Here is a 27354-nt window from a genome sequence, read left to right as displayed (position 1 = left end):
CCCTCTGCTGGGAGTGCTCAAGGCCAGGTTGGATGGGGCCCTGAGCAAGCTGATCTAGTGCTGGCATCCCTGTGCATGGTGGGGAGTTTGGAACTAGGTGATGTTTAGGGCCCCTCCCAGCTCATTCTGTGATTCTGTGCTTTCAAAGCAGCAGCTGAAAATGTGTGTTTTCTGCTGGGTGCAGTCAGGCATCCAGGAAGTTGAGTTGGAATCTAGCAAAGGAGGACAGTCGTGTTGGGCTTCCCACTGCTTGACCCAGCTATGTTTCCTCCTTGATAATCAAGGAGTGCTGAGTGTAAGTACCTGGCTCTAGAGCTGCCTCTATGCTTGTTCCATTGTGTTTTTGTTTGAAGTCTGAATTCCTTTTGCCTTTAAAGGAAGAAAGGAAAACATTTGTTCTGTTTGCTGTAACTCAGAATGTGACTTTTCCAGTAAATAGCCACACAACTTTACAGACTAGAATGAAATACTGCAGTTTCAGCAGCAACCATAGTTCTACTTTGTCTACACGGAAGTGGTTCTGTTTCATCTGCAGATTCTGTCTGCTGAAGCTGGGTTCTTATTCTGAAGGTACAAGCTGTCCTCCTTATGAAGGGCTGATTTTTTCCTTCTCTTCTAATCTCCCTGTTTTTTAAACAAGTGGGGTGATTCTGTGATTGTATGATGATCTGTCCATATGTATCAGGATACACTGTAAGATTCCACTTCTGTTAGCTAAAGTCATGAAACATCCTCTGAAGGGTACTTGCTATGTGTAGGTTGCCGTTTAGATACTTGCTTTCCAATTCTTGAGATGGAATATATGGCAACAAGTAAAAACCTGTTTAAAAACAAGAAAGTAACAAGTGAAATTGTCAAATGAGAATTAGAATTGAGAAAGTGTCAAATGAGCTAAAGTTCAGTGTTCTAAGACAATGGGGTTTTCTATTAATCACTTTGTGAACACTGTAAGAAAGAATATTCCTCAAAAGCCAATTTATCAGTAAGATATTGCTGTGCTAATTCTGTAGTTGCTTAATATTGAAACTAAAAAGAGGTGGGAAGTCTTGTTTTTAAAGAATACAATTTGCCATACAGGTATTTTTTAGCTGTTTTTAACGTGTTACAACTGTGACTGAAGCTCTTCAGAAAGCAATGACCTAAAACCTGAAATGATTATATAGATTGAAGCTCTAGCAAGGATGGTATCACCACACCTTGGGCAGTGGAGAATGAAGCTGTATTGTTTGGGATTTTTGTCTTGCTGTGGTTGTCTTGCTGTCCCATAACAGTGGCTCTTGCTGAAGAAAAATTTGTAAACACTCAAGTCCACTGGTAGATTTGAGACTGAGGGGCTACATTTTTTTTTTTTTTAATCTACTGGGAACATGACAAACTTTTGTGTTTTGTTGAAACAATCTATTTGTCTCTAAAGTTAGCCTGCTGCTAACTGCAGTGAGAGATGAGAAGACTTTATCATCTTTGTGTTGAGAATCTTGCTGCCAACCACTACTTTATGTGGTGCTTAGTTATGCAAGGGGAACTGAGCACAAAAACTATTCTTGGTGACTGCCAGTGCAGTGAGAGGCTTGTTCCTGTAAAGGCAGGAGACAGGCTGTGTTGTGCAAACAAGTTCCTAAAGTAGAGTGTCCTAAAACCTGAAGTCATGCTGGAACTTGTGTGGTACTTGCTTGAAACCAAACCCAAATAATAGTAGTTGTGTGAATGCAAAGTCCTTCTTTTATTTTTCTTTGAAGTGAAGAATAACAGGTGTCAGGAGGAGTAATAGTTGCTCTTTGTATTAACACGTATTGGTAGAAGGAATATTTGCTCTTTGTATTGAAAAATAACAAAGTCCTGTTTGCTAGGCACTAAAATTGACACTGGGAACTGTTTCTCTGTTTTACCCACTCATTCTCTGGAGTGTGCCTACTAAAGAAGCAGCTTTGAACGGAGGAAGAAGTGAAAATTCTCAGGTTTTCAAATCTGAAGTCAGAAATGTGTAGCTGTTAGCAGCTGAAGTTTGGAGTTCCTGTATATCACTTGAAGCAGTGTGGACAAATCTTTAAATTGCCTAGTTTTGTGCAGTAAATGCCAGGAGTGAAGGATGGTGTCTGAGGAAGGACAGATGTGTTACGATGTGAGGTATCTGACTTGCTTAGCTTTGGCTGCAGCTGTTGTGACTGCCATTACTGCAGATGGCCATAATCATGGTTACTGCCAACAACCATCTGAGGTTAGGAACAAGAGCTTTTGTACTCACAATGTGGAAAACTTTTTAAACTGGTAACTGGACTAGTGTAATTTGAAAAAAATTAACATCTCTTGTCTCCTAGGATGATGCTTTTGAACTTATGAGAATCTAATTGTGGATTTGATGAAAAGAATTAAGGCTAGTAGGGTGATTTGTGGACTGAATGGATATTAAATGTGGAAATATGTAAATTGGATTATTTCATAAATGAAGCATTTTTATGTATTGTGAATAAAAAGCAATTCCTAATTTTTGGAGTAATAGCAGGCATAAACAGAGAAATTTCCTCATTTCCCTACCACACTCCTTAAAATTCTCCCTTGAATGGATGCATCTCTTAGGTTATTTATGACATTCTAACAAAGTCTTGGTTTTTGCATGACTGACTTCATTCACATAAATTTGGGTTCCAAAAATGTTGCTGTGCTATAAAGCTGAAATTAGTTTTGTATTAAACACAGTGAGAAATAGGACTGGAACATAACGAGAAAAAGAAATCTAATTTTATCGCTCCTTAAATGTTGTTATTTCACAAGAGCATTCTTCTGATTACCTGGAGTCATTTAGCACCATCTGTAGTGCCATGTGTAACATAGTTAAAGTAGTATAATAGGATAAACACAGTTAAATTAAAAATGGTTGCCAAGCAAATGATTACGTATTATTTTAGGAATTTAGGCATCTACCATGGAGAGGGTTTTTTTTCATCTGTAGCTTTATTTTCCATAACCTTCTTCTTTCCCTGTTGGTCCCCTTAGTGCAGAGCTTTGGTGGCAATGAAGTTCTTGCCATTGAAAAGTTTTCTCAGAGAGAACGCTGTTACTGTCTGTTTCTTCTGAATTTTTTGCTCAGTCTGGAACTGCTTTACCCTACATTTGCTGCGCCTCTGCTCTTGGCCTGGACTGCCCACATGCAGAAAGGGAGAGGAGCACTGTAATGATTGTTTTTTAGTGGCATCAGGATTTGCAGCAGTCTCCAGAGTTACACAGCTAAATTACCTCCAAACTTTTGCAAACAGTCCAACTGTTCAAGAAACAGAGATGGATACAGTGCTCAGCACTCTGGTTAGTTGTCTTGATGGGAAGTGTGTAAATCAAAAATAGAACCTTGCTTCATATGACCTTTTGATTTGGAAGGGTAGTGACATTCAGCAAGATACTTGATTCAGTTATGTAGTGAATGTAATGGCAATTACACTCTAAGTCATGCTGTTTTCTTCTTAAGGCTTTGTTTACCTTGTTTTTGAAAAAAGGGGTCTTTGAGTTGATAGAATGGTTGGAATAGCATAGTTGTTGAGTGTGTTTTGTTGGTGTTGCAGTCAAATGCTTATTTGTTAGAATTCTTCTAGATGCTGAGAGCTGTTCTCTTTTCTGGCTTGTCTGTGAATTGCTTTGTACAAAGGTTACAAACTGTAGCTGGTGATGTTTTGTCAGAGCATGATTGACACTTTGATAAGGTTACAGATAAGTGTAACCTGAATTTCTTCTTCTATAACTTTCATTTTTCTTCCTGAGCATTTGCTTAAGTGTTCCATTAGTATTTGGTTGGGCTGACTATAAATGTGTTTCACATGTCCCTTTCCTGTCTCTTGTCTCAAAATTTGCATGAGAGGAAGGAACAAAGTTGAAATTTTTATATTGAAGTACTCTTTAACTTCTGAATAATTTGTATCACAGCAACCTTTTGTATTCCACTGACCAGTTGCTTTTAGGTAAATATTTTGCCAAAGACAGCATTGCACATAAAAGAAAGCAGGCGAATGGCAGCAAGGATGAAATAGTTTTTGTGTTAATTTTGAAATAAGAACGGTTTCTTAAGAACTGTATTCTTGCTGAGTACTTTGCAAAAAGTGTCCAATAATAAATAAAAACTGAACAATTCCATCCCTTTCTTAAATTACACATGAAGAAAAGAATAATATTTTTCCTTTCACCTTTCGTCCATTGCCTCTGTGTTTTCCCCAGTGTTGGTAATTGAATAATTTTTTTTTCAGTATTTCAGTTTACATATATAAAAAACCCAAACAAACATGGGGTTTTTTTTGAAAGTGTATAATGCTACAATTTCACAGGATAAATATACTTCAGTAGTGATGTCATTGTATAAAATAAGAGTATTGCAATTGTATGGCTAAGTAGTCATATATGAGGCACCCCTGTGCTTCTACAGACTTGCTCCCTTGAGGAGGGATTAATGTGGATAAAATGTTAATCTGCTTCACTCACGCTGCATAATTCAGTCTTAAGTAAATACTGAATAGGAAAAAGATATATCATAAATCTCAGAAGGAAAATTGAGACTTTGCTGGGTGGAAAATCTCATGCTTTGCAAACATCTTAAGGATATTACAGAAAACTTGGGGTTGATAAATTTAGTTGGATTTCCAAGACCTCATTGCTCTTACTGCAAGTGTTTGAGTCAGTTTTTCTTTCTTACTCTTTGTAACTCAGCAATTGATAGAGCTGAAATAATGTGATGGCCATGCCAAAACCTGTATTTGTATTTCTTGCTTCAGGTTTCAGTTACAGAAAGTGAAGTGGTCTGTAATACAGATTGTGTGCTCACCTGTCATGCCAGTAGGAGGAGAGGAGAGGTTTACTTTGGGTTTTTATATTAACTCGATCTGGATAACACAATGGGAGAACAGCCTGAGTTAGGTTTGCAGGGAAGTGTGTAAAGCTGTTTGCAATGTACTTAGTGCATTAAGACATAGCAATTTACACCTGAAAAGTATTTATTTTCAGACTCTTTCAATTTAAGATGAAACCTAATGTTTTGCAGGCTTTTTTTTTGGCTTTTTATTTAAGTTCACCTGCATAAGATGCTTTCTATAGTGTTGTACATGTGTGGCATCTGTAGGTAGGCTTATGGATTTTTAAAAAATTTGTTGTACTGCACAAGTATAAGTGAACTATAATACTGTTTAGCAAAACCAGTGTCTGGAATTCCACTGAAGCAGAGTGATCCAACTTTAGAATTCTAGTACTCTGTGCCATAATTGTGGTGGCCGAAATAGAAACGTGGAAGGCAGAGTTTGTTGTTTTTGTAACAGTGGAAGTGCAAGTGTTAAAAAAGATACAAATTTTGAGAGAAGAGTAACATTCCTCCTAAGATTTAGCTACTGAAAGGTTTATCTTGGAATAGCACTTAAAAGTTTACAGTTGCCAATAAAGGCATCCCTTGAAAGAGTGTCAAGTATAGATTCTAAGGCCCGGGGATCAATGTGTTAATGTGACCTCCTGCGCAACATCAGCCATAAGGCCAGCTAATATTTTATGCAGTTAGTCAGCAGACTAAGGGTAATAATAAATCTTGGCAAAGTGGATTAGGGGACAGCTTAGAACAATTGCTAATAAGCCTGCAGTCATTTAGGTTTGAGTGGCAGTAAGTTTAACAGGGCAAAAACTTAAAAACGGCCAAGTATTTCATATATGAGGTGTTCTGCTAGAGGTTTGAAGATGCTGGAAACACTGTAATAAAATTAGTTCCATGGAGTCTTATGGAATGCAGATCAGCCTTGTAGGCTAATTAAAAAAGCCTGGGTTTTGTATTTAGTGCAGTCAATGATGCATGAACTTTTTGACTGTAAAGGGAAGATATTTCAGTGCCCTAATGAAAGCCCATCCAAAGATGATGAAATTGGCTTGATACATTGGGTGGAACTTTGTGTGTTTGGCCTTGCTGAAATCTCTCATCTTTATTAGAGGAATCTGGAAACCTGAGTAAGATGATATTTGAGTTGGTACAGACCTGCCTGAGTCAGGAATGGAAAGATGTTGAAGTGCCTGGGCTGAGATAATTTTGTTCTGCTTCATACAAAATGTATCCTGCCCTAGTGTTAATTTTTTGATGTGAGATGGGATTCATGGGATGGCGTTGAAATATTTGTTACCAGCCAGGAAACCCTTGTTAATTGGTAGAGTTGGTGACCAAATGTAGTTTCGTCTGTGGTGAGTTTCTACAGGTAGATTGCTGCCTCCTGTCATAACTAGGAGAATTGTTTCTGCTGATTGAGAATTGATACACTTGTCCTGTTGAAAGTGAACTTGGGAAAAGGCATCTGTTTTGATCCTGATAGTCTCATGGAGATTCATGTTGTGACATGACAATTTGTGTAACAGGAATTTATAACATATTATTGACTGGGGAGGATCTAGACTGGCAAATTTGCTAATACATTGTGAGAAGGGGAGCTGGCTGAGCCTCTGTGCTGGGGAGCCTGTGCAGAGGGATCACTGGAGTGACTTTTGGAAGGAAGCCAAGGAAACACTGTCGGGTTTGCTCAGAGGGATTACACAGAGTCATCCTGATCTGCATCTGAAATATTAGATCTGGCTTGACCCTCAGCTGCTGTGGAATGATTGCAAAGGTGGTGCAGGCAGGAGACACAATGGCTGGAGATCTGTGACCTCTTCCAGGTGCCATTCCACTGTTCTAATGAACACCTTTCCCAGAGCCACAGTGTGTTCAGGGCAGGGAGGCACATAACAATGCTTTGTACCTTTCAAAAAATGGTGCTGCTCTAGAATTGCCAGCCTGGCTTTTTAGTGGAATGCTTAGCCTGGAGCAGCTTTGCCTGTACATCAGAATCTGCATTCTCTCTAATTTCTGCAGTAGTGCTTAAAGTGCTGTGATTACTTCGTTTGTTAGTTAACTAGTGTCCAATAAATACAATAAACAAAGTTTCGTTTGATGTGCAGGGCTGGTAAAATTTAGCTCTCAAAGGAGTAAAACTAGTTTGACAGTGACTATTACAAGATATTCTAACAATAAAGCTTAGAGAAACCATAGCGAGCAAAAATTTGTTTATCAGAAATGTGCTTAGCAAAGTTAGTCGTCCATAAATTTATTTGGTATTAAACTTCCCAATTAACTGAAGAAAGATAGATAAAAATGTCATGAGCTCCAACAGGAGTGTCTTTGTAACCTGAACTAGTAGACAAGTGAAAGGAGTTGTTCTCTCAGAGGTATTGCTGTTGCTGGGTAAAATTTCAGGTCACAGAGGAACTGTATTGTTGAATCTCAAGTACTCCCAAGTAATGTGGCCCTCAAGACTGTTTTTAAGGAGTCATGTTTTAGTCGTTCTAGGATCTGCTGGAATGGATATAAGCAATCTCTTAGGACCTCATTAATTATTATACAGCTGAAAAGAAAACATACAAGTGTGTAATCATGCTTTAAAAGTTATTTTTAAAGGTTTATACATGCATAAAAGGGAAATAAGGGTTCTGTTGGCACTGCTCTTATAAGAACTTATTTTAGGGTTCCTCTGCCAGAAACTGGGATTCTTTGGGATGGGTGTGGTGTTAATTTTATGTACCTAACTGCTTATAAATACTTTTTTTAGTGGCTAAATACTTCTAAAATTGTTCCAGTGTGAATGTGACAATGTTCCTGTCAGACATATTTGCAGTGTATAATTTTTAGGAAAATCCTTAATTTGAGCCACATTTTTATCTAAGATCTAAGCATCAGATTCAGATCTAAGCATCTGAAGCTTTGAGATTATACTTGTATGTCATTCAGTTTCAATGTATTTATTTTGGAAAGTATATCCATATAGTGGAGAATTCACAGAGTTCTTTTTTTCTGTTTCAAATCTGTTACCTGAAATGCCCATGAGATGGTGCTCATCAGTCTTGTTTCTGTGTAGCAGCAGACCTGTGCATAGTTCTGACTTTCCAGTAAGGATGCAGTGATCAGCATTGTTGCCTTTCTAAGAGAAAGAGAAAGAACAAAAACCAACTGACAATACCTTGAATTAATTGACAAAATACCCATTACTATGCTATTCAGAAGTGTGTGTAAAACCAGTCTTGATATCTGATTATCTTTGGACTGATGGATTCGATGGTAGTTTACACAAACGATAGGTTAGCACTTGATTTTTTTTTTTTTTTTGTAAATGTGTTTCTAAATTTTCTGAATATGTTTCTCAAAGGATGAGAAAGTGTTTAGACATCTATCCTTTTTATGCTGCTTTATTTCCTTCTTTTTACTTTTGTCCTTTTTTTCCTGAGAATTTTCTTTATTATTCAGAAAACATTCTGCTACTAATTTATGCTAGTGTGTTGTGTTTTATGATGTTTCTGGGGGAGGCTGATTTGTTGTTTTTTTTTTTTTTTCCTTGAGTTATGCAGACAGCCTGTAACAAAGAGAGAAGAGAGAAATGTTAAACTCCTGTTAAGTAAGGCAGGGAGGATCATAGAGTGTTTTAGGTTGGAAGGGACTTAAACATCTTTTAGTTCCCAGCTCCTGCCATGGCAGGGACACCTTTCACCGAGACCAGGTTGCTCAAATCCTCGTCCAGCCTTTCTTGGATCTGGACTGAGTGTTAGAAGCCCCAGTTCTGTTTTCTGTGTACTGTATAATTTTAGATGCAAGATGGGGAGAAAACCAGCAGAATAAGAGGCAGAAGTTAGGAGAGTCTTCTATTTGAAGTAGGGTTACAGAAATACTTGCAGTAGGCCGAAACACAGTAAAACCAAATGAATTATTTTATATTCTGTTTTTATTGTTATTTTGAGATTTGTGACCTGAATGGTCTGGGGAACCTCAGAGGAGATCTGGAAGTAGCAGAGATGAACTCCCAAGGAAGGAATTGTCAATGTTGATAAATAGGTGTGAGAGCAAGAGTTGGTTGTATATGAGAAGTGACCAGCACCTCTGCTATAATTGACTAAGATGACACTCAAAGAAAGTATCTGCTAAGTATTATTAGCAGAAATTACAGGCCTCTGAAAATGAGGGTGACTTTAAACCTGATGATTTGATCTAAGGGAGATATTCAAAGATTGGTTCAGTACAAAGACAATCTTTGTACAAGCTGCTCAAATTGAATCAGATCAAGAGGACATAGGAAAAAATCCATTTCCTCTGGAAATCTCTTTTCCCTTCCAAATTCTATGAATGGTGCTATGATCAATGTTTCTTTTGTGTTTTTATAGGCTTTTTTAACTTTTTTTTCCTTTCTCAGATCACTATAGCTTTGATCAAATAAGCAACTTGAGTTATATTTGCCTGCATGTTCAGTTCTATCAGTGATTGCTTAAAGCAGTGTTAGGACAGCATAGAATATAAGATAATAAAGTGCTTGAGAAGAGCACCTTGACAGAAAAATAGAGGCAAAATCAGAAGTAAAGCAAAGACAAGAGTAAAACCAGAGTAAGTAAAAGACAAGTATATATTGAAAATCAGGGTTTCTTCTGGTTTTAGGTGAAGAAGAAAAAAGAGTAAGTTCTGACTGAATTTCCTTTGGGAAGATGGAATGACAAGTTTTCATTTTGGAATGTTTAATTTCTCCTGTAACAGAAAGATTTGCACATGTTCTGGATGTGCAGAAATGAGCAGGACAAACATTTTAGAAATAATTATCTTGGACTGTAATTTGGCATAATTGTATAGTAGCTATGGGAGGCTGTTTGGAAAATCTTTTTGGCTAGTTTTTGAATTGCTGATGATGGTGAAGGAAGCAGCTCTGTCATTTGTGTATTGATGCTGAGTCATCTGTGTTGAGATGGAGTTGGAGCACCTTTCCCATGGGGAAAGGCTGGGGCAGTTGGGATTGTTCAGACTAGAGAAATCAAGGCTCCAGGGAGACCTCACTGCAGCCTTTTATTCAGTATCTAAAGATGCTGAAAGAGAGCTGGAGAGAGACTTCTTACAAAACTTTCCTGCTAGAACCATGAGTAATGGCTCTGAACTGAAAGAGAGCAGGTTTAGATTCGATATTAGAAAGAAATTCTTAATTGTGATGGTCGTGAGGCACTGGAAGAGGTTGCCCAGAGAAACAGTGGAAACCCCATCCCTGAAAGTGTTCAAAGGCAGGTTGGATGGAGTCCTGAGCAACCTGGTCTGGCAGATGGTGTCCCTGCCCATGGCAGGGGGCTTGGGACTAAATGATCTAAGAATCCCTTCCAACCCAAACCGTTCTGAGATTCTGTGACAGTGTATGTGACTAAGTGGTAATTGAAGATCAGGTAAGGTTTAACAATGAAAAGGAAAGGTAACAACAAATAGTTCTCTAACCCTAGTCCACACTGTGCAAGAAAACCTATAAAAAGGAGATTTTGACTCTTAAGAATATTTATGGAAAAGCTGAATGAAACTAGGAGAAAAAAGTACCAGTGTGTGCAGAAGAGGAAACCAGGGACAACTACAAGCAGAATATGATTTTTGTTCCTATTTCTACAATACAGGATAATATAGTACAAAAACAGCACTTTTTTTTCCTTTTCAGACTCCAGCATTGCTCCCTTGAAACCCCTTTGTGTCCCACAACATTTCCCTCTTCCTGAGGAACCTGGGGAATTTGCTTTCAGATTTAGTCTTCTCACCATACTATTTCACTGTGATGATAGTCTGTAATTCTCATTCTATTTATTGCCCCTTAGAAAGAATTCCTTTTTCTTTGTGCCTTCAGATCTGTTGTTGCAAACTTCTTTGCAGTTTTTCCTGCCCTGTTTCAGATTGTTTTATTTAACAAGAAATAATACTGTGGTGCTTCAGGGAAGTTGCTGATTATGGAAGAAGTCAAGATAGACTATGAAATAAATCCTGGAGATTGTTGTGTTGGTGTCAGAAAAAAAAAGCTCAGCTGAAAGTGGGCCAGTATAAATGAGGAGAATGTGGGCCTACAACTCATAGGATGAAAACACAAATTTTGAACCTTTGACAATTCTTAAAAGTGACATCTGTAAGAATAGTTTCATTCCAAAAAGTGTTTTTACTTCATGGCCCAGAAAAACTCATTTCTCATCAGATACTGGTATTTTTCACCGTGCAAATCTCATATTGAACAATTCCAAGAGTACATTGTCAGAGAATTAAGCGTAAGTGCAGTTCCCCAGGAATCAGTATTTTCATTCTCATAGGAGAGTGCAAAGAGAGCTAGAGGTCTTGTAATAATAATTTAAAAGGATAGTAGTTGTGTTTCTGTGGAAATGAATGTTTTATAGCTTGGAATACTACACAGCTTAGAAACAAGATTGTTTGTATGGGCTTTTTCATACAAATGGAAACAAGAAAAAAACATGAAACAAACAAGCAAAAAGCTTCCTGTAAGTAATCTTGTGGCTTCATAATCAATAAACAGATTTTCTGAATAAATCACTTTTTACTGAGCTGATGGTACAAGTCAAATTTGTTAACAATTTAAGCTTAAGAAAGCTTAAACCACAAAGTTTTGTCAAAATCATAACGCATAATTTGCACTTGCTGTTTGTTTTACATTAAGATAACTGCTGCACACTGAAATGATTGCTGAGGCACTTGTGCCAGTTTTGCCTTACACTAAGAATTGTTTTTTCTTCCATGGTTCTGTGATTGAAACAAACAATGCATATAATACCTTGTAGTTGAAATTAAAGTAGGTTTTGGAGTAAGCAGTTGCATACTGTTCACTGCTTGTGAAACAGTGTTATCCTAGTTACAACAAATTATTGTTATTTTCTTACTCAACTGTTTAATTATTATGGTAGTAAAATAATTAATTTTTGAAGGCAGTATCCTGAAATTTAATATTTTGTTATTCCTTGACACAGCAGCTATCAGCTATTCCAAGCACCCTGCCTGTGCTCAGCTGTCAGCATTAATGGCTTCTTGCCTTGACAAGCAGAGAAAGCATCAGACTTGTGTTTGACTTCAAGGCTGTTTAGTTTTTGGAGAGATAAGGTTAAGCAGGTGTAGAATAAGTGATTGGGAATCTTTCACTGGCAATTAAATAATGGTTTTCATGAGTTTACAATGGAAATAATTAAAAATCAAATGGCAGAATTTTCTGACTGTTTAGAATACACAGAATCTTTAAGGTTAGAAAGGACCCTTAAGATCATTAAGTCCAACCATTAACCCAGCACTTACTGTGTAGTCATGTGCCACATCTACACATCTTTTAAATGACTCCTTTGAGTTGACTGGAGACTTAAACACTGCCTTGGGCAGCCTGTTCCAGTGCCTTATGACCCTTTTTGTGAAGTAATTTTTCCTGATAACCGATATAAACCTCCTCTGGCACAACCTGAGACCATTTTATTTTGTTCCATTGCCTGTGTCTTGGGAGAAGAGACCAACTCCCAGCTTGCTGCAGCCTCGCAAGTGACTGTGGCTTCTGAGAAATGTGTGAAGTAGGAGTGAGTGTTCTTTTTGTTATAGTCCAGTAGAGAATTTTTCATATTAAAGTTTGAATGAGTTATTCTAATGGGGAAACAAACATGAATATAAAGTCAGGAGTTTCATAGCATACTGGTAGTATCAGTTTTCATGTACTACATCCTGTTTACATCATCCATATAAATGAAGTTGACTCTCTTTTTAGGAAACCTGCTTGAAGACCTTGTAGTTTTGCTTATACCCGAAACAGTGTGTGAGTGAATGAGATTCACATTTATTTCTTTGAACTTATTTTCTGCAATCTGTACTCCTCCCTGCTAGTACAGTACTCTTTTATCAGTATTTTTAAAAAAGGAAAAAAAAATCTCTTTGGGAATTTGACCACATGTGATGTACAAAGTGATTTCTTTTTTTCAGTTACTCTGGCTGCTGTCACATTGCCATCTAACTTAGCATATGAGCTTGAGCTGTTCACTTGTGTGGAAGAACCAGCATAGCTAGCAGAGCTGGATAGGTGTACTTGAGTTTATTTTGTGTGCAGAGTACCCCAAGTTTGATGTAGGTTTGTTTGTAACCATTTGAAACCGTCCCTATTTTATTCTGTTTAGAAAGAATGTGTGATGACAATCTGACAGGATTACCACTGTCGTTAAATATTTGTGGTTTTGTGCCAGCTCCTGTGATGGATGGATGAAGATGATGATGAAGGGTCCAGAGCATCTCTCTTACAAGGAGATACTGCACAAGCTGTGCCTGTTTAGTCTGGAGAAGGCTGAGAGGGGATCTTTTCAGTGTGTATAAATATCACAAAGGCAGGTGCCAAGAGGATGGTGCTGGGCTCTTTTCAGCTGTGTCCAGTGACAGGTTGAGGAGCAGTGGCCATCAACTCGAAAGTCCCACCTCAACAGGAGGAAAAACTTCCTTACACTGAGGGTGTGGAACAGGCTGACTGTGGAGGTCATGGACTCTCCCTCTCTGGAGACATTCCAAACCCTCTTGGACACGTACCTGTGCCACCTGCTCCAGGTGACCCTGTCTTGGCAGGGGATTGGACAGGATGATCTCCAGAGGTGCCTTCCAACCCTAACAATTCTGTGATCACTAGTGACTTAAAAGCCTAGGAACTGGATGCTTCAGGAAACTTCCTTTTGCATTTATCTTGGCTTTAGGAAGAGTTTTCTGAATTCCTAACAGCAACAGAAATAGTACTGATGAAATTATTATTTTTTTTAACATATGTTTTCTGTGCAGAAACAGAACAAGTGGAAAAACTACAGTTACTGTGAGCTGTATATGTGGTTGCAAAATTAAGAGGGTAGAGAAATATAAATTGGAAGAATGTGAGGTGTGAGAATGTATTGCATTTGTGTGGGCAGGTTTTGGTAGCTGGGGAGAGTACAGGGGTGGAGAAGGACCCCATTCCCTGAGTCCCTGTACCTCTGGGGGGATCAGGTAGAGCTGAGAAGGAGGGAGGGGTGGGGGGAAGGTGTTTTTAAGGTCTGATTTTACTTCTCATTATAGTGCTCTGATTTTATTAGTAATAGATTCAACTAATGTCTTTAATTTGAGTCTGCTTTACCCGTGACAGTTAGGTGAGTGATCTCCCTCTGTCCTTATTTCAACTTACGAACCCTTAGTTATATTTTCCCTCCCCTTTCCAGCTGTGGAAGGGAGTGATGGAGAGGCTTTGGTGCGTGTCTGGCGTCCAGCCAGGGTCAATCCACTGCAGAGAGTAACTGGTGGCTGTACACAGAAATGTGCGTGCTATAAGGACACTGGAGCTTTGGAACAGAGCCATATGACTTAATCTTTGACAAAAAAAGGCCAGCGCTAAAGCTCAGTGTATAAATAAAGTTAGTATAATGTTAATGGTGGTTTAATCTCACTTTAAAGTTGTCTTTCTGCTGAGAAAAGAGTGCCGGGGCAGGTGTAGATAGTAGTGCTCTGTGGGCTTTGTTCTCTAAGTTACTCTGCCACAAAGGGTAATGTGTAGGCTGAAAGGAAAAGGAAACCCTGAGATTAAAGGCTTTTGTTGTTGGTGTTAGGGTTTGTTTTCTGTCTTCCTCTTAAAGGTATATGTATCCATGAATTTCATGACATGCCCCCTTATCCCACTGCAAATTTCAGATATTGGTGCTGGTCTTTGGCCTCACACCTTAGAGACCACAGTTTATACTGTTGAGTGGGTTGTTGTCTTGAAACTTGTTTCTTGTTTCATGGTTTTTGTGGCAATTACTTCTTCTGTTGTTGTGTTGGGAAATCTTTTTCTCCTATAAGTAAATATTTATGTGCATGGAAAGCTGCAGGAAATGCTGTTACTAAGAGCTTGATTTGATAAACCTTGAGGGATGCATCTGTGATTATCCATAGTGCAGAATTTGCTTGGCAAAACTTTATTGCTAGAGATAACGTGCCAGTAGAAGGAAAGAGAAGAAAGTAACTCCTGTGAGACAAGCCTCACCAATCTCCAGGTTTAGAGTTTTAATCAAAATGATATAGTTAAAGATGAAGTTTTTTTTCTATTTATTTGTTTAGATGAAAAATATTCAAGTCCTCTGTGATTTCTTTTGTCTGTAAAATCTGTAGTTACCTTTGCCAGCCCCAGAATCCCTGACTATGATAGATATTTTATGTTTTCCTTGAAAAATGTTTTAGTAAATAAATATAATTCATATAGATTTTAAGAGAGAGATTTTAAGAAACTAGGAGGATGGTTACTCTTTCTTTTATTATTGTGGAGCTTTATTACATACAGAATTGGAGGGAAATTATGTTTATTAGAAACACAATGGCTATTAACACTAAAGAAAAAAGGGAAGATAATTTGGATATGGAATGAGAGAGAAGATTTTTCTGAAAAGATTGTACTGTTGTTTGTTTTGATGGCATTAACCTCTCCTTTGATAATGGTATTTTCTTTGTGTTCAAGTTGAGGAGCTTTTCATAGTGGCAGATGTTCTTTCCTTCACCGTCTCACTGAAGCAAGATTTATTGTTCACTTAATCACACTTTTCACAGGGAAAAGAGTGTTCTAAGAAACACCGTGTCACAAACTCATACATTATTTGGATGTAGCCTTTTTCAGCTTATATGCATTATCACTTGTGGGCAATAATTTAGTTTTGATTCACAGTTTTTTGCGTGTGACAGGGTTTAAGCATTCTTCTAAATTCTTGAATCCTTGCAAGTGTAGTAATTCCAGAAAAAGCCTTTTTGCCTTAGAAGTGCAGATACATGTGATAGTGTTGATGAAAAAATAGTTAGAACTCCATTAATACTGTGTTCTTATCAGAATTTTTGATAAATCTGTTGGTGTTTAAAAAAAAAATCTTTTTTAAAGTTAAAAATAACAGAGGTCAAGCCTAAGCAAATGCTGACTTTACTGGCTAAATGCTTGCTTCAAAATGTGATTCAACTCCATTTTCTTTGACAATTGTTACTTTCCTCCAGTCTGAACTGCAGTTGGCCACAGGGAATGGGAGGGTCTTGCCAGGTTTGCTGAACAAAATGTGGCAGTTGCTGTTGGTAATTTGATTGCCAAATTAAAGAAACAGAATGTAGTTTGGGTTTGCATTAATTGAGGCTGCTTTTGCCTTTTTAACTCCAATTTTAATTGCAGAACTGGTCAACAATTAAAATTACCTTGGTCACAACACTGTCAATAGGAGAGTGTGTTTGTAGGTGATAGTGATAAAATATGCAACACTTGTTGTCTTTGTCTTCCTTGTTTCTTTGTGGTTTTGTGAGATTTTTTTCTCTCATTTACTGCTGTGCCCGTTCCTTGGAGATTGTTTCAGTCATTGTCCATATGCTAGGAAGAGGGACAAGAGGGAAATCAGGGTGGGATAGAGCCTTAGAGTAATAGTAGTTTCTACAGCAAGAGGAAAAAACCCAGCCAACCAAAAAACAGTGTTGTGGCAAATCAGAGAGGAGAGCAAGGTTAAAGTTGTTTTGGTAAACATAGAAATGTAAGCCACTTGTAACAAACATTAAATATCAGAGTTACAGTTCTGTCCTTGCTTTCAGTATTGCCTTGTGGACATGGAAAAAATAAAAGTAAAAATAGTCTAATTGTGGAGGCTTTACTGGTATACCGGTTCTCAAAAAGGTACTTTTTTTTTTTTTTCTGGTTAGTGGAAATCTTTGGTTTAGTGTAAATTCCATATGCTGACTTCCAGTAATCCATTTTTTTAACTCTAAACAAAGGAATGGCAGAATCTGAAAGCAAAAGTAAGAAGTTATTACTTGGTAAAAATAAACTAAATGCTGTTACTTATTGTAAGCATCCTCTTTTCTAGCCAAAGTTTTCTGCTTGGTTTTCCCATGTTGATCACAGCTACAGAAAATTTAAAAAATGGTAAGAGGGCAAGTTGAGTGTTACATTTCCTGTCGAATGTCATTTAGTGTTCCTTACATCCCAGCTCATGTGTGTCTCTGCTGCAGCCATGGCAGCAAACTCTGCCACTTCTGAGCAGGCAACTGTGGTGGGTGTTTTCCAGCTGTTCTGGATCGAGGCAGTGCCAGAAATGATGGAAACAGATGTGCTGGTTCTTGCTTTCTGCCTGAACTTGTAACCTGGTGCCTTTGGTTGTGCTGAAATTCGCAGCAATTTTCCTGCTGAGCTGTGAAAGGTGATGGCAGTGGGGCAGCTACGGGAGGGCTGTGCCTTCCAGCAGGAGAGGAAGTGTTTAACATTATGGTTGCTACATCTGATAAAACCTGCCAGAGCTTTATAAGTAAATTGATTCATCTCTTCATCTTCTGTTCTTTCTTTTTCTTTTTCTTTCTGTTCTCTTTTGAGCTTTGGTTTATTTCCCTTGTAAGTTTATTTGCTGTTGGTATACAATTTCATGTTTGGAACATCTTCTGGTTTGTAACTTTCCTTGGATTTCCTTTGTTTCTTTCACCTTTCTCCTTTATTTGTAGCTGTTATTCCCTGGTTTCTATAGGCTAGCAATACACTTTCAAACATTTCTTTTAGAATGAACTCATAAGCTTGTTTTCACTTGTAGACCTCTGTTGTTACACGCTTTCGAAATAATGTGCTTAGTAACTGTCACAAAATGGATATAAAATTGAAGTCAAAAGTTAAAAAGTTCTGTGAAGAATTGTTTGTATGGGACTTGCAGGATGCAAACTTTAGATTTTGTAGAGTGGTGGCTTCCTGCCCTCAACCCTCAACTGTTAAATACCAGACAGGTGTTCTGATCTGGAGAAAATATGGGGATACATTGGCTTTTCTCTGGCATCTAGGGAAGTGGTCTTCAAACCTTTTTGATTGCATCAGTAAAAAAAAAAACCAAAAAAAGAGGTCATCATTCACCCCCAATAAATATATACTATTATTTTTTAATTATATCTGTGCTACTGTATTAGTATATTATATTACAACAAATACAGAATAGGAGTCAAAAAGAGTTAAAGAGAAAATAAAAACCTTTTAATTTAATTTTTTTTCACTAGTGATTGAAAAAGTATTTTCTTTCCATGCTCCAGAGGAATATCTTGCTTGGATGCACATACCCCACCCCCCTTTGGATGCACTGGGAGACTCTTTAATAATTATTTACATTCTTTCTGGTTTTCTTAGCTTAGAAAGCTGCAAGTTTCAGAAGCTCAGATATAGTGTGTTTTGTACATTATTTACTCATTCTGGATATATATCTATAGAATTTTTCTTGTGTATGCCAATTACACTGAACAGACATACTTCTAAATAGATATAGTTGTTTGTATTTCTTTATAATTGGAAGGAGTTTACTACACCAGTGATTTCCCTTGCCCAATTGACATAAATATAATATTTCATAAAATCATTAGTAAAATAAATGTTTAAATGAAGCATCCTAAGGCTTTTTGTTTTCTTGTTGAAATTTAGTGGCTGTCTTTGCACTCTAGCTTGGGTTGAAAGAAAACATATATTTGGTAATATTTTACATTTAAGTAACAATAAAGCAGCAGGCTGTTAGGTTTTTTAGATGTTGAACACTAAGCACATTAGAAAATGTGATTTAATTGTGAGAAAACTTGGGCAAATAGCTTCAGATAATTGTTTTTTGGGTTTTTTCTTTTTTGGTGCCTCTAAATGTATTATCAGGGTTGAGGTTTTTTTCTGTCACTATCCATTGGTAGAGAAGACTCTTTTCTGGCAGTGGGAATCAGTCCTCTTTGATCTTTTTAACCTAATTTCTGTGTAGATCTTTATTTTTAAGTCTGTGTAAACTGCAGCTATATTTGCTCAGACATGGTGTCAGTGGTGGGCAGTGTTGGTTTTTTTTTTTGTTGTTTTTCTGATTTAGCCTGTAGGCAGAAAAAAATTGCAAACAGTGTAAATGTCCTGACTGATGGAAGTGGGTGCAAGCAGGGCATTATTCCCTGTAAAGCTGTTCTGACTGTAGGGTTTGCTCCCCATTCTGGACTTGTTGTTGATTAATGTGGTATTAGAAATGTTATCTTTTGGGCTCCTTCCTTGAGGGGAGGGATTAAGGTAGGACATGATGCAGACCTGTGCAAGCTTGGTAGTGTACAGCAGATTGGGTTTGTTTGCTGATGGGTGATATTTTCAGAACTGACAAAAAAAGTATCTTGGTTGATGAAAAAAATCTATTATTATTTCAAGTAAAAACATGAGAACTTTTAGACATGTAGCTAGGAAGGAAAGTGATGGAATAATGAAATGGACACTTGGTGCAGTGCTTTGCTATGTATGTTTCATGTATCTGAGTTTTAAATTCAGAGTAATGTAACTCCAACTCCAGCAGACTTTCTACTTGGGTGTCATAAAATGACAGATTTCTGATTTTTAAAATGTCAAAACCATAAATCATTAGTTTGCTAAGATTGCACTAGCAAGCTATTAAAGAACATGGCAGTATTTACTGTAGATAAATGCAAATTTAAAAAGGTTCTCTGTATCATGGTTTAAATGATTTATTTGCTTTCAATGCACATATGAATCTGATGTGATGTAAAGATTTAGGATATTTCATTTCCTGTATGGAGCTGCAAATTTGCATGTTATTAAACGATCTCTCAGAGTCATATCTTTCTTGTATGTCTTACACAGGATCATAGGTTAAGGTACACTGAAAAAAGTTAATTTGAACAAAAGGAAAATTTAATGTTGTTAATACAGGTACTGTAAAAATGGGAATTTCAGCTGGCTTTAGGTATTTTCTATGGTAATATCTATTGAATACATAATACAGGTGAAACAAGGGAAACTGCCATGTGTTGTAAATACACCTTTAGCCACTGTTTGGAGAGTGTTGAAATTTAGTCTTGATATTGTTTGATTTGCAAAAAGTCAATTCGGTAGTTCCTTGTTCCCTCAGGGGTTTGGAATAAAGCTCAATGGTGCAGCCTCCTCAGGAGCAAAGGACCTTTTTACCCAGTGTTGTGTGTTGGGCAAAATCTGGCAGGGTATCTGGTAAATCTGATAAAATCAGTTTTATCCTGTCTTCTGTTTTGCCACCTGAACTTTTCCAATGGCTGCAGGCTTGCTGGGTATTAGCCACTCTTTGGTCAGTGGGTCCCCGTGGGACTTGTGTTTTGTGTTCTTGGCAATCCTCTGTGTGTCAGCTGTCCTTCCTCTTGATGGGGCAGTAAAGATTGGGAGAAGGGAGAAGTTCCTTATTTTGGACTTGTTTATGCCTTTCATCTTTGGAATCTGTTGTTGAATTTCTAGAAGAGAAGACAGAGGCACTGTGCATGGTGGTGGCATGGAATCATAGAATGGCTTGGTTGGAAGGGGCCTTAAATGCCATCTAGCATCTGTAGCTGTTTTGAGTTCAAGCATTGTGTTTTTAATTTGAACTGTTTGTACTAAGATCCCTTTTTGAATGGATACCAAATTGATAAAACAAATTTTTCCCCTTGTTTGTTTCTGTAGGATAGAATTTACCTTTGCTAATCATTTCATTTAAAACAAGGATTGCTCCCTTTATAAGATACCAACTTTCAGTTTATGGTATGTACTTAAAAGATATTTAGTGGCTCTTTCTAAAGTAGATTAAACACAAAAAGTATAAAATTTGAAATTCATAGGGCTGTTTCTGCAGCCTCCCTGTTTCAGCCATGTTTAAAAATGTTGTGTAGAGCTAAATCTTGCATTGCTCTGTTTTCACTGGGCCTTCAGCTGCATGCTGCAAACTGAACTAATTGTGTTAGTGAACTAATTTGACATAAAAATGCTTGCAAGTAGAGTGAAAATACTAGATTATTAGCTAGGGTAAATAAAGAATCATTGATTCCAGCATATTTGTCTTTTAAAATTGTTTATTCCTCCCCCTTCCCCATCATTCTCTTGGAAGGAGAAACCAATAGACCAGATGTATTGTACCAACAGGAGCAAGAATTTTGTTTTTTTGCCTTTATTATTTTTGCTGAGAGAGTAATTGTCGTGTATGCATAGCTAAGAGCCTTTTTAAAGAAAAGTTTGAATGAACTGGTTTATGTCTCAAATTAACTGGGTAGGAGATATTTGCCAGTCTCTCCTGGGTAAATTGGGTAAGTTGTATGCCTTCTGTAGTTAGCTTTTGCAAAGTTGATGAAACTCAGGTTTTATAGAAACCAATGCTTAAATGTAAATTCTTCTGCTACTTGGAAGTTTTATCCTGTCTGACTTCCTTGAGATGCAGCTTTTTTTTCTTAATTGTGATAAAGCCTGCTGATATAAGCTGCTGATAGAAGTGTGTGGAGGAGGAGGAGGAGAATGATGCAGTGTTGAAACACTATTAAAAATGTGCAATTCTGGGCTAATGGTTTCAAATATAACATTAGGTGGCAGCAGGAGTCTCTTAACACCTTGTGGGTGCCTGTTGAATTCACATTTAGGCAGTTTTCCAAACAACAGACAGACTTAAAAAAAATTTATTTTAATGCAAAACATTTGTATAGATACACCCCTTTGAAGGGAAGCAATGAGAAGGGTTTTTCCCTGAATGATCCAGCTTTGATCATGGTTAATAACATTGCTGAACACAATCCCACAGAAATGTCAAGGTTAAAGTGGGTGCAATGCTGTTGTGCAATGCCACTTTTGATATGCCTGGTTTAAAATGGACTTCTCATTCCAGGTAAATAAAGTTGTAGGCTTTGTTATGAACTTGGCAATAGGAGAGAAAGCAGATAATTAAGGAGATTTTTTTTCTTACCTTTCTTACCATCCTTTTTCCTTTAGAAAATAGATTAGGTTAATACTACTAGTATTTTTTTTTTTTTTTTTGTGGTGTAACTGTAGGGTAGTGCTGGACGGGGGAGATTGGTGACTTCAGCCTGAGGTATCAGCAGGAAAAGTTCGTGATTTTCTGCAAAAATTATCTGTTTGCTCTTTGTTGTTTCGATTTTTTTTGTTTGTTTCAGTATTTTGGGGTAATTTCTGGTTTTGTTTGAAAATGGGAGAAACCAAGTCCAAAATTGGAGTAAGATTCAAGAACAATCTTCTGCTTACAGAAGTGATGGGAGCAGAATCTTTCCTTCTGTGAAAGTCACTTGCACGTTCATGGTCTCACTTTAAACTTTGAGCCAAGGTAGCAAATGACCTGAAATCATCTGTGTCTTGCTGGAAGGTGTGACCTCTTTTCTTGAGTGGGTTTTCCCACAGTTCTTGGTGTTTTGTCTAGTTTTTCTTGTGCTTTATGGTTGATACAATAGCAATATAATGAAGAAAAAAATTGACATCCAGACTTTTTCTGTCCCTTTCTTGCCCTCCCTATTAACCTCTCTGGGCCTGAGCCCTGTTTCACTGACTTGACATGCATGCTGATGTCAATATTTAATGTATTTATCCAAACTATCAACAAGCTTTCCTGCCAAATCTTCTTAGGACTCAGAATTTAATGTTCTCAACTCCAGGTGGTGTGTTAGTAATGAAAAAGAATGCATGGAAATTAGTATGTCTGAGTTACTCTTTGCCAATGTTTTTCCTCTTCTGTTGTGTGGAAGCCTTTCCAAATCACAACCATTTTTTTAATCACATCATGAATGTGTGTCGTGGTGTTGACTTTTCCAGTTTATTGTGTGCCTTAGGAATTTGACCAACTTGGACTCATCCATGATCCTGTGAGACTCTTACCCTAAAGAGATTTTAATTCTTATGCTTCCCATATCTTTGACATTTATTTTTGATGATCAAAAAAATTCAATCAACTAAATTAAATTAGTTTCTGGATATGTGAAATATATTTTTGACTATGTGAAAGGGGACAGAGTCAGGGAAGTGGTTTATTTCTTTGGTGGAAGATAAGAATAAAAAAAGACAAAGAATATCATATATACCCAGCTTTGCAGGTTCTTATTAAAAATAAACGCTTAAATTTTCACTGAGATTGAACCAGCCTGTTTGACTGCATTTTTATTCATGGGACAGGTGTTCATACTCCTTGTTTTGGACATACTAAAGAAACAATTCTGGTATTATAAAATCATAATCTTGAGGAAAAGGGAGGTCACAATTTGATTAATAGTCCTTCATCCTGGCTTTGGGGAACAAAGCAAGTACTTGATGTGTGGCTTATGTAACAACCAGAAGAATGAGGAAGCTCTATAGAAGTGAAGACTTTTTTTGGAGGTTTGAGATAAAAATGTGAAGATCCAGCCTTGTAGTTCTCCCCAGTACAGCCAATTTGGCTTTTCCAGAAGAAATGCTGATTTTGGATTTGGTTTCTTCTTTTTGTGTTATAGGTCATTGAAATAATTTTTCTTTTTTTATCTTGTGAGCCTCCTAAATATTTTATATCTGTTGCTGGCAGAAATAAATTAGATTAACAATCTTTCATGAAAGTGGAGTTTGACTGTTTATTCTGAGCTATTTTCTGCCTGCAGTAGTTTGGTAGATGCTCACCCAAACCATCTCTTTCATATCTCGTATCATTTCATTGCAAAGAAGGGTTAAGTGTGTTTAAATTGTGGTTTTGATTTTATATAGAAGTGTCATAGTGCTGTTTTATACTAACAATTAGTGCTACTATGTTGACTTCTCATTAGTTTAATTCTCTAAAGGGGTAAAAATACACCCTCTGCATGTGTATTCAAAAATTGCTGTATTCTCTCTGTTCTCAATCAGCTAAATGTGGAACTATTTTACTGAGAAGCTTGAGCTATTGGTTTAGTTTATGTATTTTTGAAGGTGGATATAGCTGGCAAAATCTAAAATTTGTGAGGATGTATTTGAATGCTGCCCTTTAAAACCATTCCTGTAAGCTTGTACTTAATTCTACATGCTGAAGAAAGAAAACGTTATGCCACCCTGTGGGTTGCTATAAAGATTGTTTATGCAGCTCAGCACAGGACTTAAAATACGTTGAATTGGAGAATTTTGAAAAATGTACTGTGCGACACAGGAGACCAAATCATGCTAAAGTGCAAGGAAAGACTATACATCAGTTCAAAGGCTACATTATTCAAAAAAATACAACCATAAAAAAGGTAATAAGATTACATTCTCACACTTCATGGCTAGTAAGGTGCATTAAGCTGCTCAGATATTCATAACTTACTGTGACATTTGGGAAGATTACATTTTGCTGTGCACAGCCATTACTGCAGCTCAGATAATAACTAGCCAATGCATGGACCTGGATTATGATCCCTGTCATTGGAAACAAATTTGTGTTTTGAAGGTTGATCAGTTTCAAATCACCATTAGAAAGGGTTAATATGACATAGTGTGGGGGGTGTGTGTGCCTGTGTATGTCTAATGGGTGTGCATACATATTGTACATCAGCTGCACCCTGCCTTGGGTATTCTGCTTTCCCTGGCAATTTTTTTTTGTCCTCACTTCCCTCACAGGAAGTGTTAAAATGATAATTATTTTTTACCATAGCATATTATTCCTAGAACGTGCTTGCTGAAATGCTTATGTTTGCAGATGAGATTGGAAACCTAATTTGACAGTTTCCTGGATGGGTGGTTTCTGATAATAGTGTATGTAGCCAAAAATGAAGGATTGGTGGGGTAGACTATAGGGTGAAGGTAAGGTCACCTCCAGTAGCTGTATGTGGTTTTGGTGTGATAATTGATGGTTGGCTGATAGTTAAAACCAAATGCATAAAGAGTTGAATTTCTTGTTAAGAATTAGCAGGTGGTTTGTGGCCAGAACTTTACCATGAGCTGTTCAGTCTTTATACAGAATACAGTATTTTCTTTGTTTTTTACCTTGATTTTAAGAAGAGCAGCTTCTTGAGGAATACTTCAGTTTTGTAGAGGATAAATTCAGTGTGGAATGAGGTGTAACGCTGATTATGTATTTTTCATTTTCAAATGCTCTGTTTTTTTTTAAAGGAGGGGGTGTGTATCTTTCTTTGCATTTGTTTTGAGATAATTCTGTGTTAATTTGTTCTGCCTAGAATACCCTACAGAGCTTTCTTGAGTTAGGCCTCTGCTCCATCTTTTGGAAGGGGAAAAGTAAGGCTTGGAGGGTGGTAATGATTTGATGGATTTGTTTGAGTTGACAGCATGAGTTGATATAGAGAAGCTGAGAATATAACTCAAGTCACTCTATTCAGTTCTTGCTGTTTTCCAAGATATTATGGAAGCATCTGATAGTAAATTGCATAATTATTTTTCATGACCCAGAGAGGAGAAAATGGAAAAGTGTAAATTACTGTTTAGAAATCGTTGCCATGAGACATTGTCTATTCTGTCATAAAAGCAGTAACTTTCTCAGCTTCCTGTGGTGTTTGGCACTACTGATTTATGCCCAGAAGTCCAAAGATTGCTTCTTCAAAGTGACAAGGTTTAGACACTTGAGGAAAATGTATGGTAATTTCAGTGGTTAATGAAGAGCATGTATTCTGTTCCATGGGTAAGTTGATCTTTGGATCCTGACTAGCCTGGAGAAGCTGTTGGAGTTAATATGGAAGCAAGTTAGTGTATGGATTTCAGGGCAGTTTTGACATGGTGTGACTTCAGCAGGTGACAGTGCTGAAGCTCTTAATGGTCAAAGCATGTGAAAGGAATGCCATGCAGGACAGAAATAATAACATGCAGAAGTCAGAACAAGCTGAAATATTTCTGGTCATGAGTCAATTTTGATAACTGAAGTCAAGGCTATCTGAATTCCTGTTTGTATGCTGGTATATAATGAGTATTTTGGTAAGCATGGCATGTTTTTAAAGGTTAAGACAGCTCTAAAATCCAAAAGAACTTTAAAGAGTGAACAGAGGGAATTGGTATAAAAGAGTTAGCTTAGTATAATGCATTTTGCCTTTAGCTGGAAGTTTTGTTTTTTAAGTACTCAGGTGAGAGTGAAGCAGGTTATTTCCTTCCCCCTCTCCACCTCCTTTGCACAGGCATATGTGGCTACTTACTCAGTGTACTCAGTTCAAACAAAATTTGCCTCTGAGACCTGAAATATTACAGGATTGAAGTGTCATAGCCAAATCCCAACCAAAGGCTTGGAACAGTGCTGTTGTTCCACATTCCTGCAAATATAGCAAGCCTTTGCTTCCTTGTAGTACCTGGGACTGCTAATAAACCTGGCAGTTAATTCTTAACCAGCTTTAGTCACTATCTCAGGATTGTCTCATAAGTGTTCATAAGTGGCAATATTTCTGATGTGCATCAGCTCCTTTTGGCTGGAATTCCCCTCTTAATGGAGATTTGTTAAGCAAATTTGAAGGAAAGCTTCTAGGGTCACTCCAGGTAATTTAAGATATCTTGACTGCTTTGTTGGGCTCACCTGTTTCAGAGCACTCACTGGGTGTCTTCACTTTCCAGCTCAGCTTGGGACATCTCTATGCTAAACTACCCAAATGTTTTTCTGCAGCAATTATCCGATAGGTGACACCCTAAGAGCACCTTTGTTACTCAACAGAACTTGAAACAGAAGAAAAATAAGATGGTACATTGATATTGGTCTCATTATTACGTTTTTCTCCCTCATCTTTGATAGTTTTCTTGTGACAGAATGAATAACTTTAGGCATGCAGTAAAACTTTGATACAGTTGCCTTAAACTTTTTTTTTTTTTTTTTCTCTGAAAGCTCGTCGGGGGCCAGTTTGACTTGGAGATGAACTTCATCATCCAAGAAGGAGAGGGCATCACGTGCATGGTGGATTTACTGGATAAGTGTGACACCACCTGCCAGGCTGAGGTTTGGAGCATGTTCACAGCAATCCTGAAGAAAAGCATCCGGAATCTCCAGGCCTGCACGGAGGTGGGGCTCGTGGAACAAGTGCTCAGGAGGATTGACAGAGCTGACAACATGATTGCAGGTACAGCCTCCCCCAGCCTGGGACTCAAATTGTGCCTCTTCTCTGCCGAATCTCATGGACACAGTTATTAATTAGATGATACAAATTAGATGCTGCGTTTTATTAAGCACTTACATGGCTGTTCTTTTTGCTTTTCAGATCTCTTAGTGGACATGCTGGGTGTGTTGGCTAGCTATAACCTGACAGTTCGAGAGCTGAAGTTATTCTTCAGCAAGCTGCAAGGAGAAAAAGGGAGATGGGTAAAAGAAAACACCAAACTGAAACAGTTTTTATCGTGTTGCTATTATTTTTGCTAGTTTTCACAAGTTAAGACTGTTCCATGAACTTCATGATAAACAAATTTTGAATGTACCAAAAATATATAAATATAAAAAAAAAATATAAAGAATATTTTTACCTGAAAGTAATTAGAATACAGAGAGTAGAATAGTGATGAAGTTAATTGTCTTCCTGAACCTGTTGACTATATTGCTCTTTTTGAACACCTGGGAATAATAAGATGACTCTTAAGTGTTTTTATGCACATGATTTTATATTTTTGATTCCAGCTATCTGAAACTGAAGGAAAAAGACTTATTTTAATTACAAGAGAGAAATAAGTAAAAAATGCCTACATAGACAGTTCTGTTTGCTCCCATTTTCACATTGCTGTATTTTACCTAAAGATTAAAAAAAATTACCCAGTTAGGGAAGTGAGAGTACTAGCAGAAATTGAACTGAAGGAAATAAGTCTCAATGAAGAATTGTATATTTTTTCTCTTGTTCTTGTGTGGAATAGAAAGGGACCCTTTTAC

General features: G+C 37.3%; 1 protein-coding gene across 5 annotated transcripts in view; it reads left to right on the top strand.

The window, feature by feature from the left end:
- Positions 1-27354, top strand: part of LRBA (LPS responsive beige-like anchor protein) — a 361227-nt gene that overhangs the window by 12415 nt on the left and 321458 nt on the right. For all 5 annotated transcript variants that reach the window (XM_088164094.1, XM_014878944.2, XM_088164093.1 and 2 more), the window contains exons 2-3: positions 26329-26560; positions 26699-26799. In XM_088164094.1, coding sequence (XP_088020220.1) covers positions 26329-26560; positions 26699-26799 — 333 coding nt within the window. The remainder of the gene's footprint in view (positions 1-26328; positions 26561-26698; positions 26800-27354) is intronic.

Source organism: Sturnus vulgaris, chromosome 4, assembly GCF_052056855.1.
Source record: "Sturnus vulgaris isolate bStuVul1 chromosome 4, bStuVul1.hap1, whole genome shotgun sequence".
NCBI lineage: Eukaryota > Metazoa > Chordata > Aves > Passeriformes > Sturnidae > Sturnus > Sturnus vulgaris.
Note: the sequence above shows the minus strand (reverse complement) of the source record. Positions and strands in the feature narration are given on the sequence as shown.